A 25,692-nucleotide genomic window follows, 5' to 3' on the forward strand; every position below is an offset into this window, starting at 1 on the left:
GGGCGCTGCTGGTCGTGCTAAGCGTGCGGGGTCTAGAGACCCAGGGCGGCAGCTGCGAGATGGGATCGCCCCGCGGTAACCCCGTTGCCCGCGGGCATCCCCAGATCTGGACCGCGCATCGCATACACTCGCAAACAGCCCCCTCCCCCGGAGCTGAAGCGTGTTTCCCTCCCTCGTCCCCCACCCCTGACTGCAGAAAGATAAGCTTCAAATTTGCACTCCGTGTCTTAAATGTGCCTGAAGGTATTTAACTGCACGAGTGAATAACAGCATTAGTTTCAACTTCGTTTTAATGCCTGCAACAATAAACTTTGAGAACAACAACAAAAGAAAACTAAAACCAAAACTATGAAAATTCTATGTGACAATATTATTTGTTGGTACATGTAATTAGTTAGATTAATTATATTTTATTTCACTTAAGGAAACAATACTGTAAAAAATTTCTATTAACATGCGCAATAAAAATACATATAAATATCACTCACTTTTACAGAACTATTATTCAAAGTGTTTTACATTTGCAGAGTCAGACTTGCCATGAAGCTGATGGAATTTGTTTCCGAGCACCTCATTTGTACAAGCCTTTCCAGGGACCTGAAAATAGTCCTAGAATGTGTTTATATGGGCAGTTATTTTTGTTACATTTAGAAATATAATTATAATTGTGATTTTTTTTCTTATTGCAGTTAATATTTTAGTTTGTCACTGATATTTATAATTTGTCTTCTATTTCTTAAATAAAGCCGCTTCAAAAAGGAGGGGCTTTAAAATTTAAAGGGTCATATAGCCTTGAGCTGTATTAGTTAGCTATATGAATGCACTGCATTAATTTGTTTAATTAATATGACAATATGCTTTACACACAAAGAAACAGGACAGGAAAGTTAAGGAACTTCTCTATGAAGGCTGTTTAGTTAATGATATAATATTTAAAACAAGGCCGTCTGGCTCTTGAGTCCCTGTTCTGAAAGTCCACGCTTATAGACATAGATATTAACACAGATGGAACTCCAGACTCTGTCATATATGTATGCAGTATGGCTTAATTTATGTAAAATTCCAAACAGGCAAAAATAAATGGCATGTTTTACAGATACATACATTTACATTAAAAATACAAAGACTAGCAAGGAACTGGTTAACATAGGACCCATGGTAGGAGTTACCTCTAGAGAAAAAGGAGAATTTAGTGGGGAGGAGCCTCCAAGGGCTTCAAGTGTCTTTGCCATCGTATATTTTTAAATGATTATCAGAGTATTATTTTACTTTAAGTCATATGTAGCTAATAGATACCCTCATGTGTGCAATACGTATAAAAAATTCAATAAAAAGTTGTCAAATATTTCAAAGTACATAGGTTCCCCTAAGTATATGTAGAAAATCCCAAATCTCTTTCTTTTTACTTTAAATAGACAGGAACTGTATTTTTTAATTTAATGGAATAAAAATAATACATTTAGATTTTAAGCTATATTTTGGCATATTTCAAAGGAGAACACATCTTTATTTTGGTTTCATCATGAAATATTAATAACATAATAACCAAAAGTACCTGGAATCTTGGTAACCATGAATAATTAGTGATTTAATCACATGTATTACCAAGACCTGGTTCCATCTAAGGATAGACACATGGAAAGAGTGTCATACTTATCAGACCATAAGAAGAAGCTGGGAAATCTGCAAAATCACACTGCTGCTGAACCCATCAGAGTGCTGACTTTGAAGGGATATCATCAGGGTAAAATTTGAGGAATGCTGGCATGAGCCTCCAGACAGACAAGACACTGGCAATCCCTCACCTCTCCCAGAGCACTGGAAGTGTTAGGTAGTTAGATAAGCAGGGGCACGAGGCAGACAGGTGGAGGAGAGGGAGGATGGTCCGGAAGATGGTGGCATGCCTGATTCCAGCATAAAGGGACTTTACTTCTTTTAAGTGAGTGCCAGCAAGAAACCAGTTAGAGCTAAAAGGCTGGAACTGCATGGTAGTGACAAGAACCTAACCGGACAAGACCCAGTGCTCATTGTAATATAATTAGTATTGAGGTTCAGGCCCCTCCGTGGGTTTTTCTGTGTTCATCATGGATAAGGGCATTCACAAAACGGGACAAACATGACTGATCACTCCAGGGGCAAGAGCCATCAATCAATCAAAAGACCACCTCTAAGTGAGGGTACAAGAGAAGGGAGCAAGGACCATTGCTGTCTGCACTTGGATCAGCCTGCCTCCTGTTCTTGGAGGGGTACTTCACCTTTCCTAATAAAATATTTCACTGCACAATGCATTCATCTCCCATGTGAATTCTTATCTTTCGGGTAAGTCAAGAACTGGGGCCTTTTCTTTCCCCCTTTTAGGGTAACAGAAGGAGACAAGGTGGCCATGCAAACAGATACAAAAGTATCAAATAACTCCTTAATGAACTGCTCAAAGCTGAGCACTCCCAGTTGGGAGAGTGTGGAGTCCTGGGAACACAGATGGTTGCAGCCCCTTCTCCATGGACCTCACTGTTTGATTGTGAAAAAGCCTGGGGGCAGGAAAGAGTGGAGAAAACATCCCTCAGCTGGTGTGTTCCTGTTGCCCTGGAATGGCACTGCTGAGGGAGAAAACAATTCTTACCTGGATGCTTTCCCCAGTGGAATAATGTCTTAAGATGCTGAAAATAAAGGGCAGTAAATCCTGTCACTTTCAGCAGGTGAAAACTCAGAGTTTGATTAATTGAGACAGGCAGACATCCTCCTTGTTTCAGAAAATTAAAGATTTTTTTTACCATGGAATGCTGAGCAGGATCACCAAGGAAACTTGGCTCCAAAGACTCAGAGACATGTGAGCTACCTATGACTGATACTAAATGAGGAAAATGTGGAAAGCCTCTTTGTTCCTCACCATCTGGAGTAACCAGGACAAAGAAACAAGCAACAGCAGACCAACCCCCAGCAGAGGGATAAGAGCACACAGGGACCAAGATGCAGGGTCACAGGGAACATCTACAACTGAAGGTGGACCAAGCACATTCCAGAATAAAACTCAGATTGTCTGTCAGTCTAGCTCCCATCCTAACCACAAGGTGACACTGAAGGAACCTGAGGTTAGCCATGCATGGCAGGTAATTGAAACAACCAGCAAAACAGAAACACAGCTCAGCTCCCCAAGAAAGCCTAGCAGGAAAAGAGGCGTGCCTATTTCCAGCCTTAAACATTATTTACTTAGGCTTCTGACCCCCTACATGGAATATGTAGATTTAAAATAAAAGTTATGAGACCTATGAAATTGAAAGAAAAAAATCCACTGTTGAAAGATAAAACAAATAATAGAAGTGAAAATCAGACAGGGGATATAAAATCACTATGATTAATACATCAGAATTTCCAGTGAAAAGACTTGAAGCTATTCATGAATAGATGGGTCATTTCAGCAGAGAAATGGAAACAATAAGAAAATGTCAAAGAGCAGGCCAGGAATAAATTTAAACACATGCCCAGCGAAGGAGATGAAGAATGCCTTTGACAGGCTCATCAGTAGGCCTGACACATTCAAGGAGAGCCTTGGTGGACTTGAATATAGGTCAACAGACATTACTCAAATGAAAACAAAAGAGGAAATTCTTGGAAAATTTTAATAATTTAAATTTAAAAGAACAGAGTATCCAAGAGATGTAGGCCTATCAGTCTGAAATATATTTAATTGAAGTCCCAGAAGGAAAAAGAAAGTAAAAGAATGAGGAAAAAAATATTGCAAAATGAATGGTCAAGAATTTTCAACAAATAATGAATTAAAAAACAACCTAGAAATAAATTCATACTGCTAAAGGCCAAAGATGAAGGGAAGCATTAAACTCTGTCAGAGAAAATACATGATCATCTTTAGGAAATGGGGTGTCTCCCAGGTGTTTGAGGCCAGGTGGAACCAGAATAAAGATATCAACGTGCCTAAAAAAATTATGTATAATTTAGAGGAGTGAATGATCTGCAAAAGGGGTTAAGAGAAATCAGAGTAGGGAGGTAACAAGGTCAGTTATACAGTGTAAAGTATGCTTTTCCTGGCTAGAAGTTGGATCACCCAGTCATATATAGTGTACAAATCAATGAATCAACTAATTAACTGTATGAACATACATAAATAACAAATAAATACAACTTAAAATTATATTCTGATGCTATTATATATCCAAATGATAAAACAAAATATGTCTCGGTATTCGTACTCAAATAATATACATATCTGATGATTTTTTTAATGTAAGTATAGTCAGTTTACAATGTATCAATTTCTGGTGTACAGCATAATATTTCAATCAGGCATATAAATACATATATCCCTTTTCATACTATTTTTTATTATAGGTCACTGAAAAATATTGAACATAGTTTCCTGTGCTAAACAGTATAAGCTTGTTGTTTATCTATCTTATACATAGTAGTGTCAGCAAATCTCAAACTCCCAATTTATTCCTTCCCACTCCCTTTTGATTTGCTTTTCAATAACATTTGCTTCTTTCTTTCAATGTAATTTCAGTAATTATGTTTCCAAAATCTTAGGTTGATTTTAATATTCTACTAAGTTGAGCTTAATATTCATTGACAGATCTTTTAAAGTTCATAGTTTAAACTGACAAATATTACTATGCAAAGTGCACTCAACTTTACTACTGTGAATCATGTCTTGAATCAGAAGAGCTCTGGGACCCTGAATGAAGCAACCACATCAGTCAAGCACTAATCCAGAGGCAGGAACCATGTGGTACCTTGAATGTGGACATTTTAATTAAAAGTATTAACTATAACAGGGAATCATCTACTAAAGTGTAAAGGGTCCTATAAAAAAATCTAGGAATAACAGATAAAAGAACAACCAGATCTCCTAGAGATGAGTTCATGAACTACAGGGAAAGACACATTTCCTGAAGTGTGGAGAACACCCAGACCTCTTTTTAGATGGTGGGTATATCTATGGCTCATGAGAGAGTGGAGAAGTTCACCGAGGCCACAAGCCTCCCAGGGAGTACAGGAAGAAATTTTTAATAGGAGGTACCCTGCTGGAAAATCCCCACTAAGAAGCCACTGTGGAGTTGCTGGAAAAATCTACCCCCAAGGAATATCCTGAGCTTCTTATAAGTCAGGTACTTCTGGAGTCAAGGGACTGGAGGAGCTATGCCCTCTGCTGAGCTTGGAAGTTGACATGGTGCAGGAGCCTGCCTAGGAAAACAGAGCAGACTTGGAAGAGAAACACCTTTCTTACTCTATTGTCTCTCTGGTACTCTCTACTAACAAAGCATGCCATCTGCCACAGGAGAAACATCTACAGGGTCCAGATATATTATTTCACAGCAGTCATTTAAGAGTGGTTTGCAGCAGAGAGGCAATGCACTGATAACAAGTATACTACATTTTAATGTCTCCCAAGAAAAATGCATCTGGAAAAAAAACACTGTCAGCCATCTGGTCTAGTGTGAGCCACACATTTTGCACTACATGCACTTGCTATTCTAAGTATTTGCCAATAATAAGGGGAAAGAAAGAGACAACAGAGAGAAAACATTCAAAAGCATCCCAGAGATGGTTATGTCAGTGCTTTCAATTTGTGAAATCTCATCAAGCTGTAAAGTTAAGTTTTATGCACTTGCCTTATCATTTTCATATTTCAATAAAGACTTTTAAAGTAAGGCATATATGTGGCAAAGTTTAATTTCTGATTACGTAGCACTCCATAGAATTCAAATATTTAGCTCTATTGGCACATGGATTTCTTTATATTTCAATTGCCAATTCAATTGCAATGACTCTGAATTGAACATAATTGTATTTCCAGGCTCTCAATAAAGATTTTTTTTAAATTGAAGTATGAGTGTATTTTGGAAGGAATGATTTGTCAATCATGCAAAATATGTGTTTTCTTTGACTTCTTAGAGGTTCCTAGGTTGCCTCTAACTGAAAGTTATAGCCATTATAAATGCGATCAGGAAGCTAGTAATTATTGTATGGTAATTACCTTTATGGTAAAAAACCAAATGACCCTCATTTCATTCACTAAGTTCTTTTATTTTGAACTGAAGTATTTTTGACTTACAATATATTAGTTCAGGTGTACAGCATGGAAATTATATATTTTTATAGATTATACTGCATACAAAGCTATTGTAAAATAGTGACTCTTTTCCTTTTGCTATCCATTAGGTCTTTTTGTATCTTGTTTTATGCATAGTAGCTTGTATTCCATAATCCTTTATATTAGCTTTGCCCCGCCCCACACCCCTCTCTCCTGAAAACCAACAGTCCGTTCTCTGTATCTGTGAGTCTGTTTCTGCTTTGTTATATCTCTTCCATTATTACCGTTGTTGTTATTATTATTATTATTATTATTATTATTATTATTATTACTATTATTATTATTATTATTACTGTCTTCACCATTCAATGGAGAATCAGTCCCTGTCTTAGAAGACATGTCTTCAACATTGTTATTAACAAGTGAATCACCTTTTGTGGTAGGCTAATTTCATTCATGGTCTCATTAATTCTTTTCTAAATGCTGTCATTTTCTTTGTAATTTTCTGCTCTTCCCTTTGACAATGGGCTTTTCTACGTCTCAAGCTCTGGTCAAAACAATGTTAACAAGTGTGATATAAGCTGAAAATTCATTGAAGATAGAAGAGTGCACTTTTGCTTGTCCTGTTCATGACATGACCTACTCTCTCTTGAATCCTCACCATCAACCTGAGAATGAGCTGAGACTAGCTTCCTGGCAGCTAAGAGACCGCATCAAGCAGGGTTGTCACCCCAGCTAAAGCCAGCCAAGTCTGATCAGTTCACTACTAACCCATAAGCTTATTATACAGGAGAGAGAACCTTTAGCAATGTCAGTCCAACTCAATTCAGAATAGCAAGACCTCCAAACTGAATCAAAACCTTGCAAAAAATAACAGGTAGATGTAAAATTTAAGTCACTAAATTTTGATATGTCATGGGAAAATATCGACATAGCATAACTTTTCACTTCTGACAGAAGGTTTCTCTCTCACTCAATATTTTAAAATTAAAAAAAATGTTTTTTATTTCCTTAGGAAATATTATTCATAGGACACCTCTTGAGTTTTATGCATTAACAAGGAATTAAGAACCAGAAAAAGCAGTGATATTCTTACATGAGATGGTCATGTGAATTTATTATAGTTAGAAAACATTTTTCTTCATACTAGCAAGAGAAATTGTGAATCTAAATTTCACTATAACTAAGATACAGAATATTATGTACTATGAACTTGTAGGGTTCCTTGGGAAGAGTTAAAAATTTAAAGTTAAAATCTACAAGTGTTGAGTCCAACAAATGAGAGAATTGATTAGAAAATAATAATGGTTTTTATTAATTACTTTTGGACCTAGAGATGATCATATTATCTGAAGTCAGAGAAAATCAAATATCATATTATATGCTGAATCTAAAAATGATACAAATGAACATATTTACAAAACTGAACCAGACTTAGAGACATAGAAAAACAAACTATGGTTACAAAAGGGGAAAAGGCAGCGGAGGGCTAAATTAGGAGTCTGGGATCAACAGACACACAAGGTATAGCACAGGGAACTCTATTCAATCTCTTGTAATTACCAATAATGGGAAGGAGTCTGAAAAATTATATATATATATATATACTAAATCACTATGCTTTACAACTGAAATTAACACAATATTGTAAATCAACTATACCTTAATTTAAAAAAATATAATAAAGCCAGCAATCTCTCAGTGCTGGTCATTGGCAAAACAAAAACAAACAAAAAACCAAAAAAGACAATACTGGTGATCTGATTCCCTCATTAAGAGATGTTGCAAGAGTTAAGTGAATTTTTTTTCAAAATTATTTAGAAATATTTTACAATAAAAAAGTGATAATTGAATAAGTGTAGGCTTAATCATTGTTACACCAAGTGTGCATCAACCCATAGGTTATTAAAAAAAACAGAGCAAATTTAATGACTGACAATTAGGGCAATAATGATGAACAGCTGTCCAAACCAAACTGTCCCAAGTCCTGAATCATTGTGAAAACTCAGGGAAACAACCTGTGACTTGATGAATAGCCAATAAATATAATTTATGTGAGAAATGCATTACTATATTTTATGAAGATTTGTGTGTGTGTGTCACTCAGTGATGCCACATGTTGGGCTCAGCTGTGATTCATGGGTCAAGAGAGAATGGGGAGCATTATTCTGTTAATAGCACACACAACAGCTAAAACATATATCGTATTCCAAAACAATGACCCTTTGTTTTTATTTTTATACTGTCTGTCTGTTTTGGAGATAAGAATAAACAAGAATTTTAAAAACGAAGAGCACTAAAAACATTCTCTAAGACTATTTTTTTGAGAAATGTTTGTTGAGCACCTCTTCTTTACCAGCTACTATGAGTCACAGGCAAAGACTGTCTAACTCTCCTTGCAGAAGTTGGATGGGAAGAAATAATATCCTTTTAACTAATCACAAAGAAAAAGTTATAATTGATGTTGAGGACCTGAAAAAAGCCATCTGATTCTTCTTCTACTTCTAGTCTTATGTAATTTCAACTCTCCAATTTTATGTTTGCTTATATAGCTAAGAAGATATTTACAGTATTCTTGAATGATGATTATTTATCATCTCTAAATGTTTTTTCTTTTGACCTATCCTTTCTGCTTCTTTGAGCTACATTGGATGACATTATCTACCCACATGTGCACAATAATTTTCCCATGAAAATGAAGCTTCTTAGAGAAAATCTATTGTTGCTTGGGTTAACTTTACAGCACTTCAGATCCAATTATTTATTTAGGCCATTAAGTGTTTGAAAAAGAAAGACTTAGATTTGAAACCCAATTTGGTCACTGACTGGTTTCAAGAAATTGGAGAAAATTATTTCCTATCTCTCTCAGCTTTAATTTCCATACGTACAAAATTGGAATTAAAACATTTGCTCACTTTATCCCACAGATAGGTGTAAGAAGAACATGAAATGCAGTTTCAGAAAGAACTTAGTTAATTACAATGAAACGTGAAGCATACTCCCTTAATGATAAGGAATTAAAAGTTCGTACATTGACATATCTGATTTCTCATGCATTGGAAATTTCTAAATGGGAATAATCCTGTTAGGGTTGTAAGGGTGAATGTTTTATAATTAATTCTAGCCATTCATTCCAATATCACATCCCTGTATTCTTTGTGAGGTTGGTAAATTTAAGATGTTCTGGGTTCCCTTATAAGTGAAGCTGCATATTCTTGCTTTCTCAGGGAAGGACTACATTTCTAAGGGTCTCTTTCATTTTGGCTGTGAGGGATCAGACAGCTTCATTGTTCAGATGATAGCTTAACATTCAGAGAAAAATAGGAAGGCAAAGAATAACTGGAAATCAAACTATTTTCACAATTTGGAAAATTTATGCACATTTCTCAAATCACGAAAAATCATACAGTAAAAAGTCATGACTATAAATCTTAAAAAGGTAATCTTGTGGGTTTCTAGACTTTATATTATATTGCCTTTCTAGGAAATCATTACTACATATCACTAAAAAATATTTCATACCTTAGGTTAATAGTTATAAAGGAGGACACATATGGTACAATAAAAGAAAATGCCATGAGTGATCATTTTTCTGAGAGTTTTAAATTTTATATCCAAAAAGAATATCTGATTGCCTCTCCACTTTTATCTCCTGCCATCAGGCTTGGCCCAGAGAGGCCTCATCTAGACCCTCCAGCAGCCCAGGATACTTCGTATCTTGTAGTCCACATATTTGTCACCTGGGATACACTTTTCAGAATATCTCCTACGTATCCTTGAGACATTATGTCTTTTCTGGGATAACATAAATTAGGTCCCCTTTGTAAAATCTATCACTTGACATGTTGTTAAATAATAATAATAATAATCAGAAAAGTCCTGTGTTTGTGGTGAACATGAAGTTGTAACATTCTGCTGAATACAATACTCACTGTTATATTTTTATAGTTGTATAATGGGTATATTTTTGCTGAATATCTTTCAGGTTAAGAAATATTATGTTGCTTTAATTTCCTTAAATCAAATCACTTGTATATTAACACCTCTTCCTTATGTGGTGAGAAATATTTGTTCTATTCAGCCCAGTTACTCAATGGGGAGATGTTCCCTCCTCACTGGCATTTTTATATTTGACCCTTGGGGACTTTCACTGGCTGGTATGTTAGACAATGCACTCCCCTACACACACACTCTCTCCCTGACATGATCTATTCAGCACATAATCTTGGGTCTCTGCTCATTTTGAAAGCATCCAAACTAGTTGGCTAATGTCCTGTCACTACTATCATTCACATAGACAGAATTGAGGTTGTCAGGCTCCAAGCCAAAAACCTATGTCTAATGTAAGTCCAACTATAGGCAATTGCAAAGTATTTACTTGAGGAAACTCACAAGGGAAAGCTGCTCAGCCCACCCAGACTCAGTGCCCAGCCAATGAATTGCAGTCTCAGAACCCAAGGCCCCTAGTCATGCATGCCTTTACACTTACCTCATTTCCTGGCCCAGGCCCTCCTCTTGGAGGCTTCATCATCAGGGTCTTACTGCAGGGGGGACTCTCAGGCACCTCTGCCAAGTTAACCTTATCAGGGGCCCTTGAAAATATTTTTCTCCATGCTATCCTTGCCCTTACCCTTTGGCTCCCCACAGACCTCAGGCTCAATGTGACAGGAGCATTTGGTTTGGGGGCTCCTTGGAAATTAAGACAAATATTTTCACTGATCCACCTGACCATTGTCTTGGGCAATATCCTGGGGGAAAGTGAACCACCATGGGAACTGGCACTTTCTCCTGTTTAACCTCTAACTGTGTCATCTCAGCAAGTGATAGAAGGCTTTACTGTTACATTCATCTGGCCTTTTGTCTTGATCAACTACTTCAACATCTGACAGCTTATCTCTCTTTAGCTCAGAAGGCTCTGGGTAAGGCCCAGAGATGGGGCACAGCAACAAATGATGCACAGCAACAAATGAAGTGTGTAGTAATAGAGCCAGAGCTTAGGAAAATACTCTATGAACATCATCATTTTCGGCCATACAGCTGTTTTTCATTTATACCCTTTTTGCCTTTACACATTTTGGAATACTGTAATTCTAAAATTTGAACATTAAAATTAGTTTCTAACCATTGTCCTTTTAAGTCCAGAATAGCCACAATTCCCAGGACACAATGCTTCTCTGACTTTGAGGAGGGTTACCATGGTCTCTCACTCTTTGCTGTGTAGGATACAGTTATAAGAATAAAATAGAAATTAACATTTATTAAACAATCCTGTCAAATGTGTGATAGGAAAATATTCTTTCTGTGTTATCCTTCCAAGACTTAATCTCTCCTGTATCTTAAGTCAATTGCTCTCTTTCTGAGTCACACCTGCTTCTCTTTCCTGTGTGTTTAATATTTATGCTAGTGGGTTTTTGACAGCATTATCTCTTATGATCTTCATCTCCCCTCTACTCCTCTTCTCTTTCCTTATTTTTTTTGGGTTTTGTGTTTTGCAGTTGTACTTATTTGTTTGTTTGTTTGTTTGTTTGTTTGTTTATGCATGCATGCTTTCTGATGGAAAGGATAGTTCACCAACTTCTGGCCACTCTGCACTGTTACATATTGTGAGAAGTTAATGACAATACAATGGGGAAATGGAGAATGTGCACACAATCAGAAAAGTGAATCTTGCCTCACTCTTGTTGTCATGCTTTATTCCTTTTGACACTATAATTTTTATATTCTGGAATTTGCCATGCATCAGTGTTTCATGCAGATTGATTGGGTGGGAGCAGTACAGGGAAAGAGACACCATTTGTACCCTTGAATCATACAGCATGGTTCCTTGACTCTGTTGAGAAATTCCAGATTTTTTAAAAATATAAATATTTTTCCCTAAGGGAAAAACTAGATTTTAAAAGGAATAAAATCAGAAGAATATATGTCCTATGGAAAACATGACTGGCAGCTTCAGGTTTAAAACAAGAAAGAAAAGAATATTGTAGAACAAAATATATGGTTATCCATATTATTTTCTAAAACTGAGTTTCATACATGTTTCTATTTATTTACAATCCCCAAGTTTGAAATGGAGAATAAAACTAGTCTCTTAAAATATTAATTCTCAAATTGTTTTTTAATATTTTAAAGAAGAAAACATTTTGAGTTTATTCCTTTAATAAACTTACAACAATTAATTTTTGAATGTCTTAAAAATAGCTTTTTAATGCATCTGAAACTATATACAACATCAGATATGTTATTAGAATCTGATAGCATAATATCAATAGATGAGAAATTGCATCTGCAACCCTTCTTGTCTTCCTTTATGAGTATGGAAATGAGATACTGTCAAATATCTCTTTTCAATTATCCATTTTCAAATATCCATTGTCAATTGCTCAAACTTTTGATATTTTCTGGGGGTTTTTGACTTGTAATAAATCACAATTGTATCAGATCCAAATTTTTTAAAAAGCAACTTCCTTAGAAAAAAGTGTTCCCAAATTTATATTATAACCAAATAAATTAAACTGACTTTTTTACCTTTGATGTAGGGCTGCTCTCATAGGGTATGATGTCCCTTTGGAGAATTACTGAGGAACAACACTGATAGAAATTGAATACTGTTTGGAAGAAATCTGTGAGAATCAGATTGTAAGAGGACAATAAAACATGTTTTACTGCTGCATTATTCAGTAACCGTTTGGTTAAAAGTGACATTGATTCAAACTAGTTTAAGCCATAAAAGATTACTTATCAGTCCATACCTTGAGAAGGATAGATACTGTGATAAGGGAAATAAGAATTACCATGGTTCTTAGTGAAATGAAAAAAAAATTAATGAGAGAGAGAAAGTGTGATGTAAGCAAGATGTTTATTAGTAAATTAAAAGGTACTAAAAGAGAGTACACTCCTGACAATTGGGAGCAGGCCAACCGAGAGGAAAAGTGCTTATTTCAGGTGAGAATGGATTCCAGGCTTCAAATATGTCACTAGCAACTTGTATCATTTTCTGCATCTCGTTTCTGACTTCTTTCTGAGACACCCTCTCTTAATTTTTATGACTGATGCTCATAGAGTTCCAGTTTAACAAAGAACTTATTTTTCAGGACCTCACATGTAGAGAGAAACCCCTTTCCAAATTCCACCTGGAAAATCCCTATATGTCTACTTCTACCACACAGAAAAAGAATCAATCAAGATAAATCAAATTAATCAAGCAATCCCAATTCTCTCTTGCTTAACTTAAACCACATAATCATCCTTAAACCAATTGCAATCTGTGGAAGTTACATTCTAACAGAAATGTTGGTCTCTGTGTTTTGCAGTGACTGCTTCTTGACAAATTATCCAAACTTTAGTTGTGAAAATTCATTTTGCTTTTTGGTTCTCTGGGTCAGTGATTCAGACAGGGAATGATGGGGAAGCCTTTCTGCTTCACTTGACATCTGCCAGGGCATCTCAGAGGCAGGGGTCTGAAGTAATCTGAAGTCTCTCTCACTCCTATGTCTGCAGATTGAAGTTAGAGGGAGTTGGACAGATTAGGGACAGAATAGACAGGAATCCTATGGCATCTCTCTCTTACTCCATGTGGTCTCATCACCTGACCTCAGTATGATGCTTAGGGTAATCAGGCTTTTAATGTGTCAGCTCAAAAGTTCCAGAACAAGAGATCCAGGTGGAAGGAAGTTGCATTTCCTTTTTCTTAGAGTCAGAATTTATACAATGTAACTTCTGACACATTATATTCATTAGAAGTGAGTCAATAAACCAGTCCATATTCCAAAGACTCACATATCTTGTGACAATTTGAGAACATGTTTGAAACAACCTCAATGTGCCTTATTTCAGGAGTGGTAAATGACACATTTTGATAGAAATTCCCACAAAGTAGAAGAATAGATAACAAAAAAAAAAGGGGGGGTGTATATGTTTGTTACAACCATGTAAGAAATAAATACATAATAATAACAATCAATTTTAGTTTTAATAGCCCAATATGCTATAGATATTATCTAATTAATTATAATTTGCTATTACAGGTCTAATAAAGTTAACAATTATTTATATCATCTCTGAATTATCACTAAGCCTTTTTCATTGTTAGACATTTTAATCAATCTTTCTATTTATGAGTATTAATTTTCATTTTTCTATCAATTGGTTAAAATAGATCTTTATGAATTTTTTTTTAGGCAAAGTAAACAGGTTCAAATTCTTCTTGAGTCCTGTTTACTTTAAGTGGATTTTATCTTGAAAAGGAATATCTGATCATAAGCTTTTATTTTCAACATTAAACTATGGATGATGCTGTGAGTTTGTTTTTTCTTCTATCATTTTGTGTTTCAAAAGAAAATGTGAGGAATATGAGTTTGTTTATATGCTATTTTTAGTATGAAGCTAACTTTTATCTTTGACTTTTCTGTTATATATTTTATGGGATGAAGTTCCTTCGTCTCTCCTCTTTGTTTACATGTAGGTGTCTTAAGAATTATATTACATGTAACATAGTGAGCATTTCATTACACATGCAATGATTTTTAAATATTTTTATTTGTCTAGAAAACATATCCACACTATAATTTTGGCTACAACTTCTTCCCTTTTTGTTCTGTTCTATCAGTAATCACCTGTAATCTGCATTTTAGAATCACCAGTTTACAGCTTCTACAGATACTTGCATCTTTTTTCTGTTAATTTCATCTTGTCCTGTGAATTCAGGGAAACCTTTTCAAATTGTTCCCCATGTCACTTAATCAATAACATTCTTCTGAGAATTCAAAACAATTTCCCAAACATTTTCCAAATTATGGAATAGATCATTTTCAGAATTAATATCCTCCTTTAAGTGTTCTGTATTTTGTTCAATATATTTGATTCTGTACTATACTTTCACGGCTCACAAGTTGTTAATAACTATGTTTTTCTTTTAATATCATTTGAATTGTAATCCTTCCAACATTGTTTATCAAGAGGTGGGTTATGTTAACTTGATCTCTATTCTTCTGAGAGTGCCACACCATCTTGAATAATGTAATTTATAGAAAGTTTTGAAATTGGGAAATGTGAGTCTTCTACCTTTGTTTATCTTTTCCATTTTCGTGGTATCCTGGGCCCTTGAATTTCCATATCAATTTTACAGTCAGTTTATCAATTTCTGTGAAAAAGTTTGGTAGAATTTCAATAGGGAATTCACTGAATCTTAATCAGTCTGGAAACTACTGATGCTTCAAATATATTGTTTGCTAATTTATGAATATGATATCCCTTTCCACTTATGTAAGTTTATCTTAATTCCTTTAAAAGAGGTTTTACAGTTTTCAGAGTACAAGTCTTGTAGTTCTTTTGATAAATAGATTTTAAACATTTTATTCTTTTATATGCAAGATCATAAATGTATGGAATTTGTCCACTGCTATTGTATAGAATTTCAAATAATATTTTATACTGATTTGATATCCAACAATCTTGCTAAACTCATTTGTTACTTCTAATTGTGTTTCAGTGTGTGTGAAATTCTTTGTAATTTCTGTATCCACTCACATGTCATCTATAAGTATATGGAAACATTTTTATATTTGGCAAGGCATAACTCATGTTTTCCTTTAGTTCATGAAACATGATTTACATTAGTTCTTGGGAGATATTTGTAGAAGTTGATATAAAGTCTTTGTAAAGTGTATCCCACATCTAAGTTTTCTCAGGGACAGTTTCTTTACTCTTTTTTTCCCTATTGTGTAACACAGTTTTGTGATTCTTTGCATGTCTCATAAACTTGTTCTTTTTTTTAAAAAAAACTGAACATTTAAAGTAATATAATGTGGCAATTGTGGAAAAAAGATTTTTGTTCTTACTGCTTTTTTTTTGGTACATTTCCTGAACAAATCTATAAAGTCTGTGTTCTATATCACTTGTCAGCAGAACTATCTCTTTTGTTAGCTTAGCGGTCACTTAATAACTTCACACATTTTACTTAAATGTGATATTCCAATAAGTCTCCTGGATATTGCTGAGGGGTTTTATGTGCATGTTAGACACATCTTTAATGCTCCTTCAGTTTACAGCTATGCTTCATCTCTCACTTTGGAGTTTCAATATCAGCCAGCAGTGAGATATTAAGACCTTCTCAGTTCCTCCTGGGCTTAAAAACTGCCCAATACATGACCTTCCACATTCTCAGGAATATATCAGAGCTATTTAAAACCCCCATGGATGTCCTATTTTACAATTTTTCCTTTTAAGTCTTTTGGTCTTCTTCCCATTTGCCCCAGTTGTTGTTATTGGCTCAAGCAGTTTTGGTACTAAACAATTATGGCTGATGATTTTTAACATGTGTCCTGGGGTAAAAATTTCCACTCTACTTTCTGACTCATATCAAATAAAAAGCAGCTGTTGAATTTGGGCTCACAGGGGGCTGCCATGCCAAATAATAATAAAATATCTGTAGGAATGAGGCTCTATGGGGTAGTCCAAATCTATTCTACCCTATTGGGACACCAACTTCAGGAAGTGCTTCATATTTGTTTATATTTAAATAGATACAGAAAAGTACTTAAAGAATATTATCCTATTAATGCAGTGAACAGAGGGTAGCTATTTTAAGATTGTAAATCATATATAACTTTCTGTAAAAGTTAAATGTGCTAGAAAATTTTATATGGGTTTTCTTGGTATTACTTTCAGGTATGCAGCATAGTGATTCAGTATATTTGCTGATTTTATTTCAGTATATGTTATTACAAGATATTAGATATAATTCCCCATGTTATACAGTAAATCCTTATTGCTCATCTATTTTATATATTGCAGTTTGCATTTGCTCATTCCATATTTTCTTAAGATTGACAATAAGACCAGGTCACCCATTTCATCATAACTTCAGTGAAGTTTAAATTATAATTCCTGACAAATTATTTTTAGTAAATACTCAACATACATACACAAGGGCATCTATTTAATAATAGTTCAATCATTTAAAAAAAAAAAGAACCTGGAAGGCTTTTCCTACCTGAGAAGATGTCATATTTTCATATTTTAAAGAAATAAAACAACGTAGTATAAACATCACAGTCAACAAATCAGCTTCTTGAAATAAAATGGAAAATTTTAAAATAGAAATAAAACACATTTGAATGAATCTATTCTGTGATAAAAGTATCATAAAAATTGGGCAAAGTGCTGCTTGTTTAAGGGAAGGTGTTGGAAAAACTGAATCACAGAGAAGATTATAACTTTTGATTTCTACATATCAAGATACACAAAGACCTATATGGGAATAGTAAAATCATAAAGGTAATAGAATAAAACCAAGGAAACTATATGCAACATTGTGTTCAGTAAGGGATTTTAATAAAGCATTTGAAAGCACATATACAAGGCCAAAATTTAAAAACTCTGGTTCAGTATTGGCAAATTTAATATTGTTGTTCAATCAAAGGCACAATTGGAAAATAAGCTGAGATGATAGAGAAATGAAGGTATTTGCAAAATTAGTATCTGAAAAATACTTCACATCTACACTATACAAGTTTATATAAACATAATAAAAAACAATAGAGACCAAATGCAAAGAGAACAAATCTCACTAATAAGCAAAGCAAAGAGAGACCTCTGTACATATTCTGTACATGATATGTCCTTTAGTGTATATTTTCAAGATATTTATTACAGCATTCTATGTGGAAGCAAATAATTGGAACCATCCTTGTTAGTGATTACTAAAAATAACAATGCAAATGTAGGATATGTGTAATACATACGATGCCATAATAGGTAGCAAAACAGATATGTATTAACTAGAGGCCCTCAGAGCATTTTGATGAATCTTAAAACATGAAGTTGGGTAAAAACAAGAAGAAAAATAAAATGTCATTGTATTATCATTTCTCAATCCCATTTATGCATGTAAACAATGAAGATATGTGAAAAAAATACATTATACTTAAAAGGATACATAATATTCAACATATGTGTGTAGACACATATATTCAATTATTCATGCCCAAAGCATTAGAATATCTCTGTTGGGGGAACTGGGGATATTGAAAGCATGTAGAAAGTAGAATTGGGAAATATGTACTTAATTCTTGTACTACAAGTCTGCAATAGTGAGAGGAAAAACAAAAATACAGCTATTCTAACCTAATGGGTAAAACTTAAATCTTAACCTGTGATACACTGGTTTTATACTTTACCTCCTACAATCCCTTTTCACAATCAAACTATTATTTATATAACAAATAAATGTTAATTTCCTGGATGCTGATGCCCAATATATTGGGTATGTCTTCCTATAATATCAAGATAATAAAGAAACCTAATTCATTGTGCTGTTTTAAAGATTACATGATTTAATATGGGAAAATATTTAGAACAATGTTTGAGACATATTAAAAGCTCAGCAAAATTGCCTTCTTGAAATTTTTGATTGTTTATATATATATATAAACAAAATTTTAAAATAAATAAAAATATATATATACTATACTATGTACAGTATTTAGAATAAATGATATTGCAATGTTATTTCATCATTATTAAGTGATTAGAAATCTGCATTCAGTATTGTTTCACTTACTTCTAAAGCTTACTGATAGTCTCAATTTTGAACTTGGTCTTTGAAAAATTTAAGAGTCTTATAGTTAAATATGACTATATACATAATATATTTAATATATGAAATATTTGTAAATAAATGTATATATACTCATTTAAATAAAACTGTAACTGATTAGATCACAGCAGAAAACCTTAAAGAGACCTGGATTCTTTTGAATGCTAATTTCCACATTCACACATCCTCAGAAATTTTGCTTTATTTCTGTGCATTCTGTGATGTTTTGGGCATTTTTCTCCTCTGTGAGTCACTTTCACCATTAAGACAGCTTATCTGATGAGTAAAATATACATAGGAGTTCCTAAAATCCCTATGCTACTCCAACCAGTCCAATATTCTATTGTTCTCAAGGAGTTAGACAATGCTTCTTTCCTTGCTGCCTTAGCTAAGTGTTCTCAATGTCGCGTGACCTGGATTAGATTTTGTGGTCATCTCAGAACTGAATTCTGTGGCTAGGAGAATGGGAGTCCTTCACGGAGTTTAAGATTAATCATTCCCATCAAACTCAAGAAGAGAGTGGAATGGGAATGCCATTTCACAAAAGAAAAGCTGAGTGCTCTAGTTAGAATTCTAGGGAGTGAGTCTTAAGTAAAGTACCAACAAATAGAACCTTTAAAATGAATACACAATAGTTCTATACATTCCCTCTAGAGTCTTTTTCTTCTTTTTTTTATTATAAAAGATTATTCAAGATGTGTATCTCCATTTAATCTGTTTTCCTCATGTTTTTAAAGACTTTCCCAATATATCTAAGTTCTTGGCTTCTCCTTATGACAACATTTCAGATATTGACAAATCCATTGGTTTCATTTTTTATATATTGTTTGTGGAGTATTTAGAGGCTCTGCTGTAACAGGCAAAAAAAAAAAAAAAAAAAGAAGAAGCACATATATTTTCCTGATAAAACATCTGTGCTACAAAGATATTCAATGTTGTATTTCTTTGTTATTCTTTAGCTTTAGACAAACAAAACCAAGTGCATATAGTTTGATGAAGTCTAACTGAAATTATCATGGTCAAGCTAAAGGATATAGGTTGGTTGCATCACCTAACTACATATTCAGTTTTCCCTACAGTGTAAGCATAAAATCACTGATGCTGACACTCGGAAATGGCCTATCAACATGATGCTGGACATGTGCCTGGTAAGGGAACCAGGAAAATTTCAGAGGATGTACTATGCTTTTCTTTAGAGGCATGCAATATATTTGAGGATGCTTTCAGAGAATGTGTATAAAGAAAGAAATGAGTGTAGGGCTTTTCTCTCTCACCTATAGGTGTCAGATTGCAGAAAAAACACAAGCAAAAAACCTCACATTTGGGGGATTGGAAGATTGTTTAGATAAAATAAAATATAACAACATAAATAACCATAATAAATTTATCTCTGACCACTGAATGGCAAGGATTATAGTTTATCCAGGAAACTTGGATTTTTTTCATGATTAGTCTAAGCTGCAAGTGAATATTTTACTTGATGTTGCAACATGTAACATGAAAATCACTAAATCAGCTTGTTTTGCTCCTTTCACAAAGTATTTAATAAATAAAGAAGGTACAAAAATTAGAGGAGCATATCTCAGTACTGCAAATTTTGCTGTTTAAAAATAAAAGTTAGAATATATTAAGGTACAGATTTTAAGCTTTAGGACATAGATTATAAAATTCAAGAGTTAGATACAAACCTTCTACATCCCAGAAACAATATTGTAAGGCAATAAAGTCCATCAGGAAATTTTCTAGAGAATCAAGCACAACAGGCCAGTACATACTGTTAGATTTCAAATAACAGAAGACTCCAACACAATTTGCATTTAACTGTATGTATATTATTTGTATACAAGACATTTAGAGACAGGATATCTTGAAACGTTATTTGTTGACATGCAGTGACATCAACAAAGACCCAGTTCTTCTCATCTTTCTTCTTTGCCATCCTGAGGGTGTTTGATTTGTCCAGCCCTCAGATGAGGCTAATGGCTGATGAACAGGAAGGAAGTTGCTGCATACTGATGTAGCCTAGGTGGGTAAATTCATCCTGCAGTAAAAATGTCTTTTTCTGAAGACAAAGTCATTGAATTTATCTACAACAAAGTCCACAAGCTGGGATTAATAGCCCAGTGGCCTGCATTATCAAAAACTCATGAAAATAGTCCCATAGTGCCTTGCACAGCCAAATAAGCACATGGAAGACCGGGCTAGACTAAGAATTTCAATGAGATTTGTGTCCTGAATGGGTGAATTTTTTTTCTGCACCCAGCAGGGATTCCTACAGAATTGAGAATTTTCTTAATAAATCTGAATAAGAATAATAATCTTTCTCATCTAGTGTGATATTGGAGGTCATGAATTTGGTCATTCTTTGATTCCTATGTGTTCAATTCTGCTTTACAAATTTTTTGGTTGGCAAATTTTTGAAGCTGGCTTTACTTGTTTTTGTCTGGGAGTAATTTTTTAAATGTCAAATCTGTAAGAAAATTTTAATCTATTTTGCTGATACAAAATTTTACTTATTTTCTATGTCTTGATGATTTCATTAGAAATGTAGAAGACTAAGCCTGTGGGTAGGAAAACCCATCTGATTTCAATATGTTTTACTCTTTACATGATTCTACGGGAAGGTTTTATTTTATGCATATGGACATTAATACATTAAAAATATTTTTCATCAATATGAATATTTTGATCAACTGTTTTATCTTAAATTACTTTATAGAAAAAAATGAACTGTCATTGATGGTAGTTCTATAGGGTATGTAATTATTGCTATTCATATAATTCATTAGGAGGAAAAGATAACAAATTATTTTAATGAGTCCCCAGACATAGATTTGATTCAATCTACAAACTCATGTATGTTTTTGTGATATATTCAAATTAAATTGTCACTATCTGATATTCTCAGAATTGTTCTTTCTTGTAAAGTAATAAATATAGCACATAGATCAAAACAACTTCTTTACTCAAGTGTTATAGCACTTCCAGGAAATTATTAACACTTCCGGCAAACCTTCTACTTATGATTTTAAAAAACAATATTATTATTTTCCATTCAATATGGTAAACTCAGACATCACTGTATGATGATGTGCAGTAGAACCATGAAAAGCCACTTATCTAAAGAATCTTATTTAAAATATTTCATAATTATTTTATCCAAACAATTGCAGCTATCACTACATAAATGTACAAATGTTTAAAATAGTAAACTCTAGAGTAAACTGCGTGGACTGTAATTCTGGCTCAGGCATATTCTGGATATAATCAAGTAACTTATGTGTTAATTTCCTTATCTGTAAAACTAAGGATTAAAATAGTACTTTCCAAATGAGTGATTATGGTTATTGACTTTACAATACAGATAAAATGCTCATTGAAGGCATATTATTTTAATTATTAAATACATTTTCTTATCTTGAGTGTATGAATATATATGAAACATAGGATATATATTTGGTCTTTGCTGCCAATTTCTGACACAGAGCTTCTAAATCTCTTGTAACTTCCTGGATGATGAGAATATCTTTTGTTCTAATGAGTAAACTCTTGGTGGCTTTTGGATAGCTTCAGCATCAGAGCTGGTCACCAGAAAGACCAAGCCATTACCAGAAGTTTGGAACTTTCAGCCTCATCCCCTGTTCTCCAGGGAGGAGAGATAGGCCAAAAATTGAGTTAATAATCAATCATTTCTACCTGTATCTCAGCACCTCCCTGTGTCTCAGGGCTGACAGCTTTTCCTTTTCTATGTGAAAAGAAGTGTTTCCTATGTTCTGTGCATTCTCTGAAAGGCATAGAAGGGCTCCTTGTTTCCTTTTTTCTGGACCACTACTTGTCATCTACTTCTAAGCAAAGATCACTCATGCTATTTAAACTTGAAAAGATTCAGTGCTACTATATTTAAGGTGTTAATAAGAAAGAAAAAAGAGAAAAAAGAAAACAGACAAAGATGGAGAGGACAAAAGAGAAATAAGCAAAGAGAAGAAAAGGAAGGAAAGGAAAGGAAGGAAGAAAGAATGATATAGGGAAAATGATAGGCAACAAAAATAACATTTAACATTGTTTTGTTAACTAAACTATAGAATATAGGATGCAACAGAAACATCAGAATTCTTTGATATGACCCTTTAACATCAGATGAGAAAACTGAAGAACTGCTGTGCTTGGTATCCTTGAGTTCATTCATCAGTGCTTATTTAGTGCTAATAAAAGTCAGGCTTTGGTCTAGATGCTAGAACACAGCAGTAAATAAAAGAAAGTCCCTATTCTGGGGATCTTCTTAGCAGAATTAAGATTCTTGTTCTGATTTCCCAATTCCCAATTACTCTGCCTACCTCATTACACCCATGCCCTAGTGAAAGTGACCTCAATGATGGCATGAACCTGGTGTGTATTTTTGGAAGAAGTGGCTACGTTTAGCATTTTAACATGCTAAGAATCTCTGGTCATAAATATAATTATTTAAAACACCAAATTATTAATTAGAAAATTATTTCCATAAAATGTATTCTACTGAATGTGTGCTGGCCTCACTAAAAAATGAATAAATGACTTGTGGTTGGTAGATAAAAGCAGCAAAGGGATCATTCTTAGAAAGTTACATTATTCTTTGTTTATGTTTCCAGTCTTTTAGTGTGCCAGTTATTCTGGCAAACAAACAAGCAGCCCTTAAATACTGTTACAACACAGAAATCATGCTTAGGAAAAGATAAAGGCTATATTAGAGAGGATTTTAAAATACTTGGAAATATTGCACATGCAAAACAGATAGAGGAGTTCCAGAAAATGCTACATTTTTACTTGTGTTGATTGGCATAGGTAGGGGAATGTAAATTGCTTGGGGTCCATCAAAACATGGCAAGTGACTCAAAGATGCCCCAAGTGACATTGTACAAGCTAGACAATTTGTCACTAGAAACCTCTTTTCATTTTTGAGTGTGTCTTTGTTTGGAATCACATTGTTGATTTATCACATTTTATAGTGCATTTAGTATGCATTTATGTAAAAAATAAACATTATTCTGCAAAAAATGTTTTCTGAGTATAGATTAAAAAAATGTTTAAGAGCTTTGTAGCAGGAAAGCATAAACTGAACAGTCCTATGTCAGGAAGGTCTACAACCTTCTCCTGCTTTTACCTTCTTTTCTTCCTTATCAGAGTCTCTGTCTTTTCTTTTCACTTTTCACCCCCATGGGGAAATGTCTGTCTCTTTATCAAGGTCAGATTTAAATGTCAGCACATTGTGAGGCTGGTCTCGCCTCCAGTTCTGTCTTTCTTTTGTTAATCTCCTCATTTTCTGCAATTCTGAATCGTTCACATTTACTTCCTTTATAGTAGTTTAGAAAAATCAGTCCTGCAGTGTTGATAGGATTAGAGTAATGAGATGAGGAGGCAGGAACACTATTTAAGAGTCTGATTGCATAATCCAAGTAAGAATTGATGCTGACCTGATATAAAGTAATGTGGTGGAGATGAACAGAAAACAATAAGAAAGGTATTAGGTAATATAAAATAAAAATGTGAAATTAAACAAAGTAAAGCACAAAACCAAAAAACAAAATAAAGGCAAAAACAGAAAACCAGATGAAATAAACTAACAAAAAAAACCTTGATTCATCAGACTAAAGAAAAACAGTAGAATAATTTGGGTGAATATATAATATATCATCTGAATCAGGAAACAGTTTAGGGTGAAAAGGAACACTATTGATAATTAAATCAAACAAGAAGCTTCTAACTAGAGCAGGCTTGTGAAAACCTGGGCATCTGGTCACCCTGAGGATAATGGAATCATTGCTGAATTATACATTGAAATGTATTTAAATCCTAATCTTAATTAATCACTACTTTTCTGGGAAAATTTTTCAAAATTAGCTAAATGATTTGAGGGTTAGTTTTATCTTGCCAAAATTGGTCTAGATGTACTGAAGAACGGTGGGTGAAAAGGACTAAATCTAAGCATCTAGCTATATTTCTAAGATTGTATGAAAACAAAGAGGATAAAAGCTCTCCTTCCTCTCCCTTCCTTCCCCACCCATCCTCCAACTCCTGAACACAGATAAGCAAACCAGACCTCCTCTGAAGAAGCCAGGTGCTCACCATGATCACATTGTCAAACCATGGGAAGATGTTACTCCTTGCTAACCACATTCTTGAATCAAATGATTAAGTTCCAAAGCTTCAACATCGTGTTTTTACTGATGCTTTCAAAATGTGTATCTCCAATCTCAATATCTCCAATGAATGGAACACAATATATTTTATGGGGTACTCAACTCAAATTTTTGAAAACTAGCATGTATTTTACACTTAAAAGATATCCAATTCAGATACTAGATTTTCATCAATTACTTGATCTGTATTTGGATTTTATAAAATTTGCAGTTCAGAAAGTAGAGTCACAACCTAAGTTGATCCAAATACAAGGAAAATTTTTCAGTGAGTTGAGTAGCAGCTTTAAATTTAAGTTTAACTTCAGTAGATTAAATAAAATGTAAAATTTTGTCTCTGCTAAGTACCAGAGGCTACCACACAAAACAATGTAGGAAAAACAGGTGTCTCAAAGTTACAGATTCACAAATTGCATGTTTACCCTACCCTCAAATCTGCTTCTCTCCTAGGCTTCCCGACTACAGTACCTGGCACTGTCATTTACCAGTGGGCTAAGGTCAAAAAACTTGAAGTCAGACAACTCTAGGCTATTTCCACCCCTCATATTCAGTGTCCAGGAAATTGTAATATAAATGTAAAAAAAAAAAACTGACCACCATTCACCACCTCTGCTGTTAAAGCTCAAATATTTATTGATTCTTCTTCTTTCACTTTTAGTGCCTATATGCTATTTCCCAGGCTAACTAATCCTTTTCATCTGAATGTGCTACTTAGTTGCTCAGAGTTCCTCAAAATATTTTCATTACTCATAAAAAACATACTGCAATCAAAAGTCTGACATGATCTGGTCAATTTTCGCTCTGTTGACTCATCCGCCATCTGCAGATCATCCAAGGTGTTTTCCTGATTATGCCCTGACCACAGGAAGCACATCCCACAG

General features: G+C 34.1%; 1 protein-coding gene across 1 annotated transcript in view; it reads right to left on the minus strand.

Moving 5' to 3' along the window:
* Positions 1–227: 227 nt before the first annotated feature.
* The window catches only part of LOC140692873 (uncharacterized), a 78,483-nt gene continuing 53,018 nt past the window's right edge, over positions 228–25,692 (minus strand). The window contains exon 3 of the mRNA XM_072957094.1: positions 228–251. Coding sequence (XP_072813195.1) covers positions 228–251 — 24 coding nt within the window. The remainder of the gene's footprint in view (positions 252–25,692) is intronic.

This window comes from Vicugna pacos, unplaced genomic scaffold, assembly GCF_048564905.1.
Source record: "Vicugna pacos unplaced genomic scaffold, VicPac4 scaffold_18, whole genome shotgun sequence".
NCBI lineage: Eukaryota > Metazoa > Chordata > Mammalia > Artiodactyla > Camelidae > Vicugna > Vicugna pacos.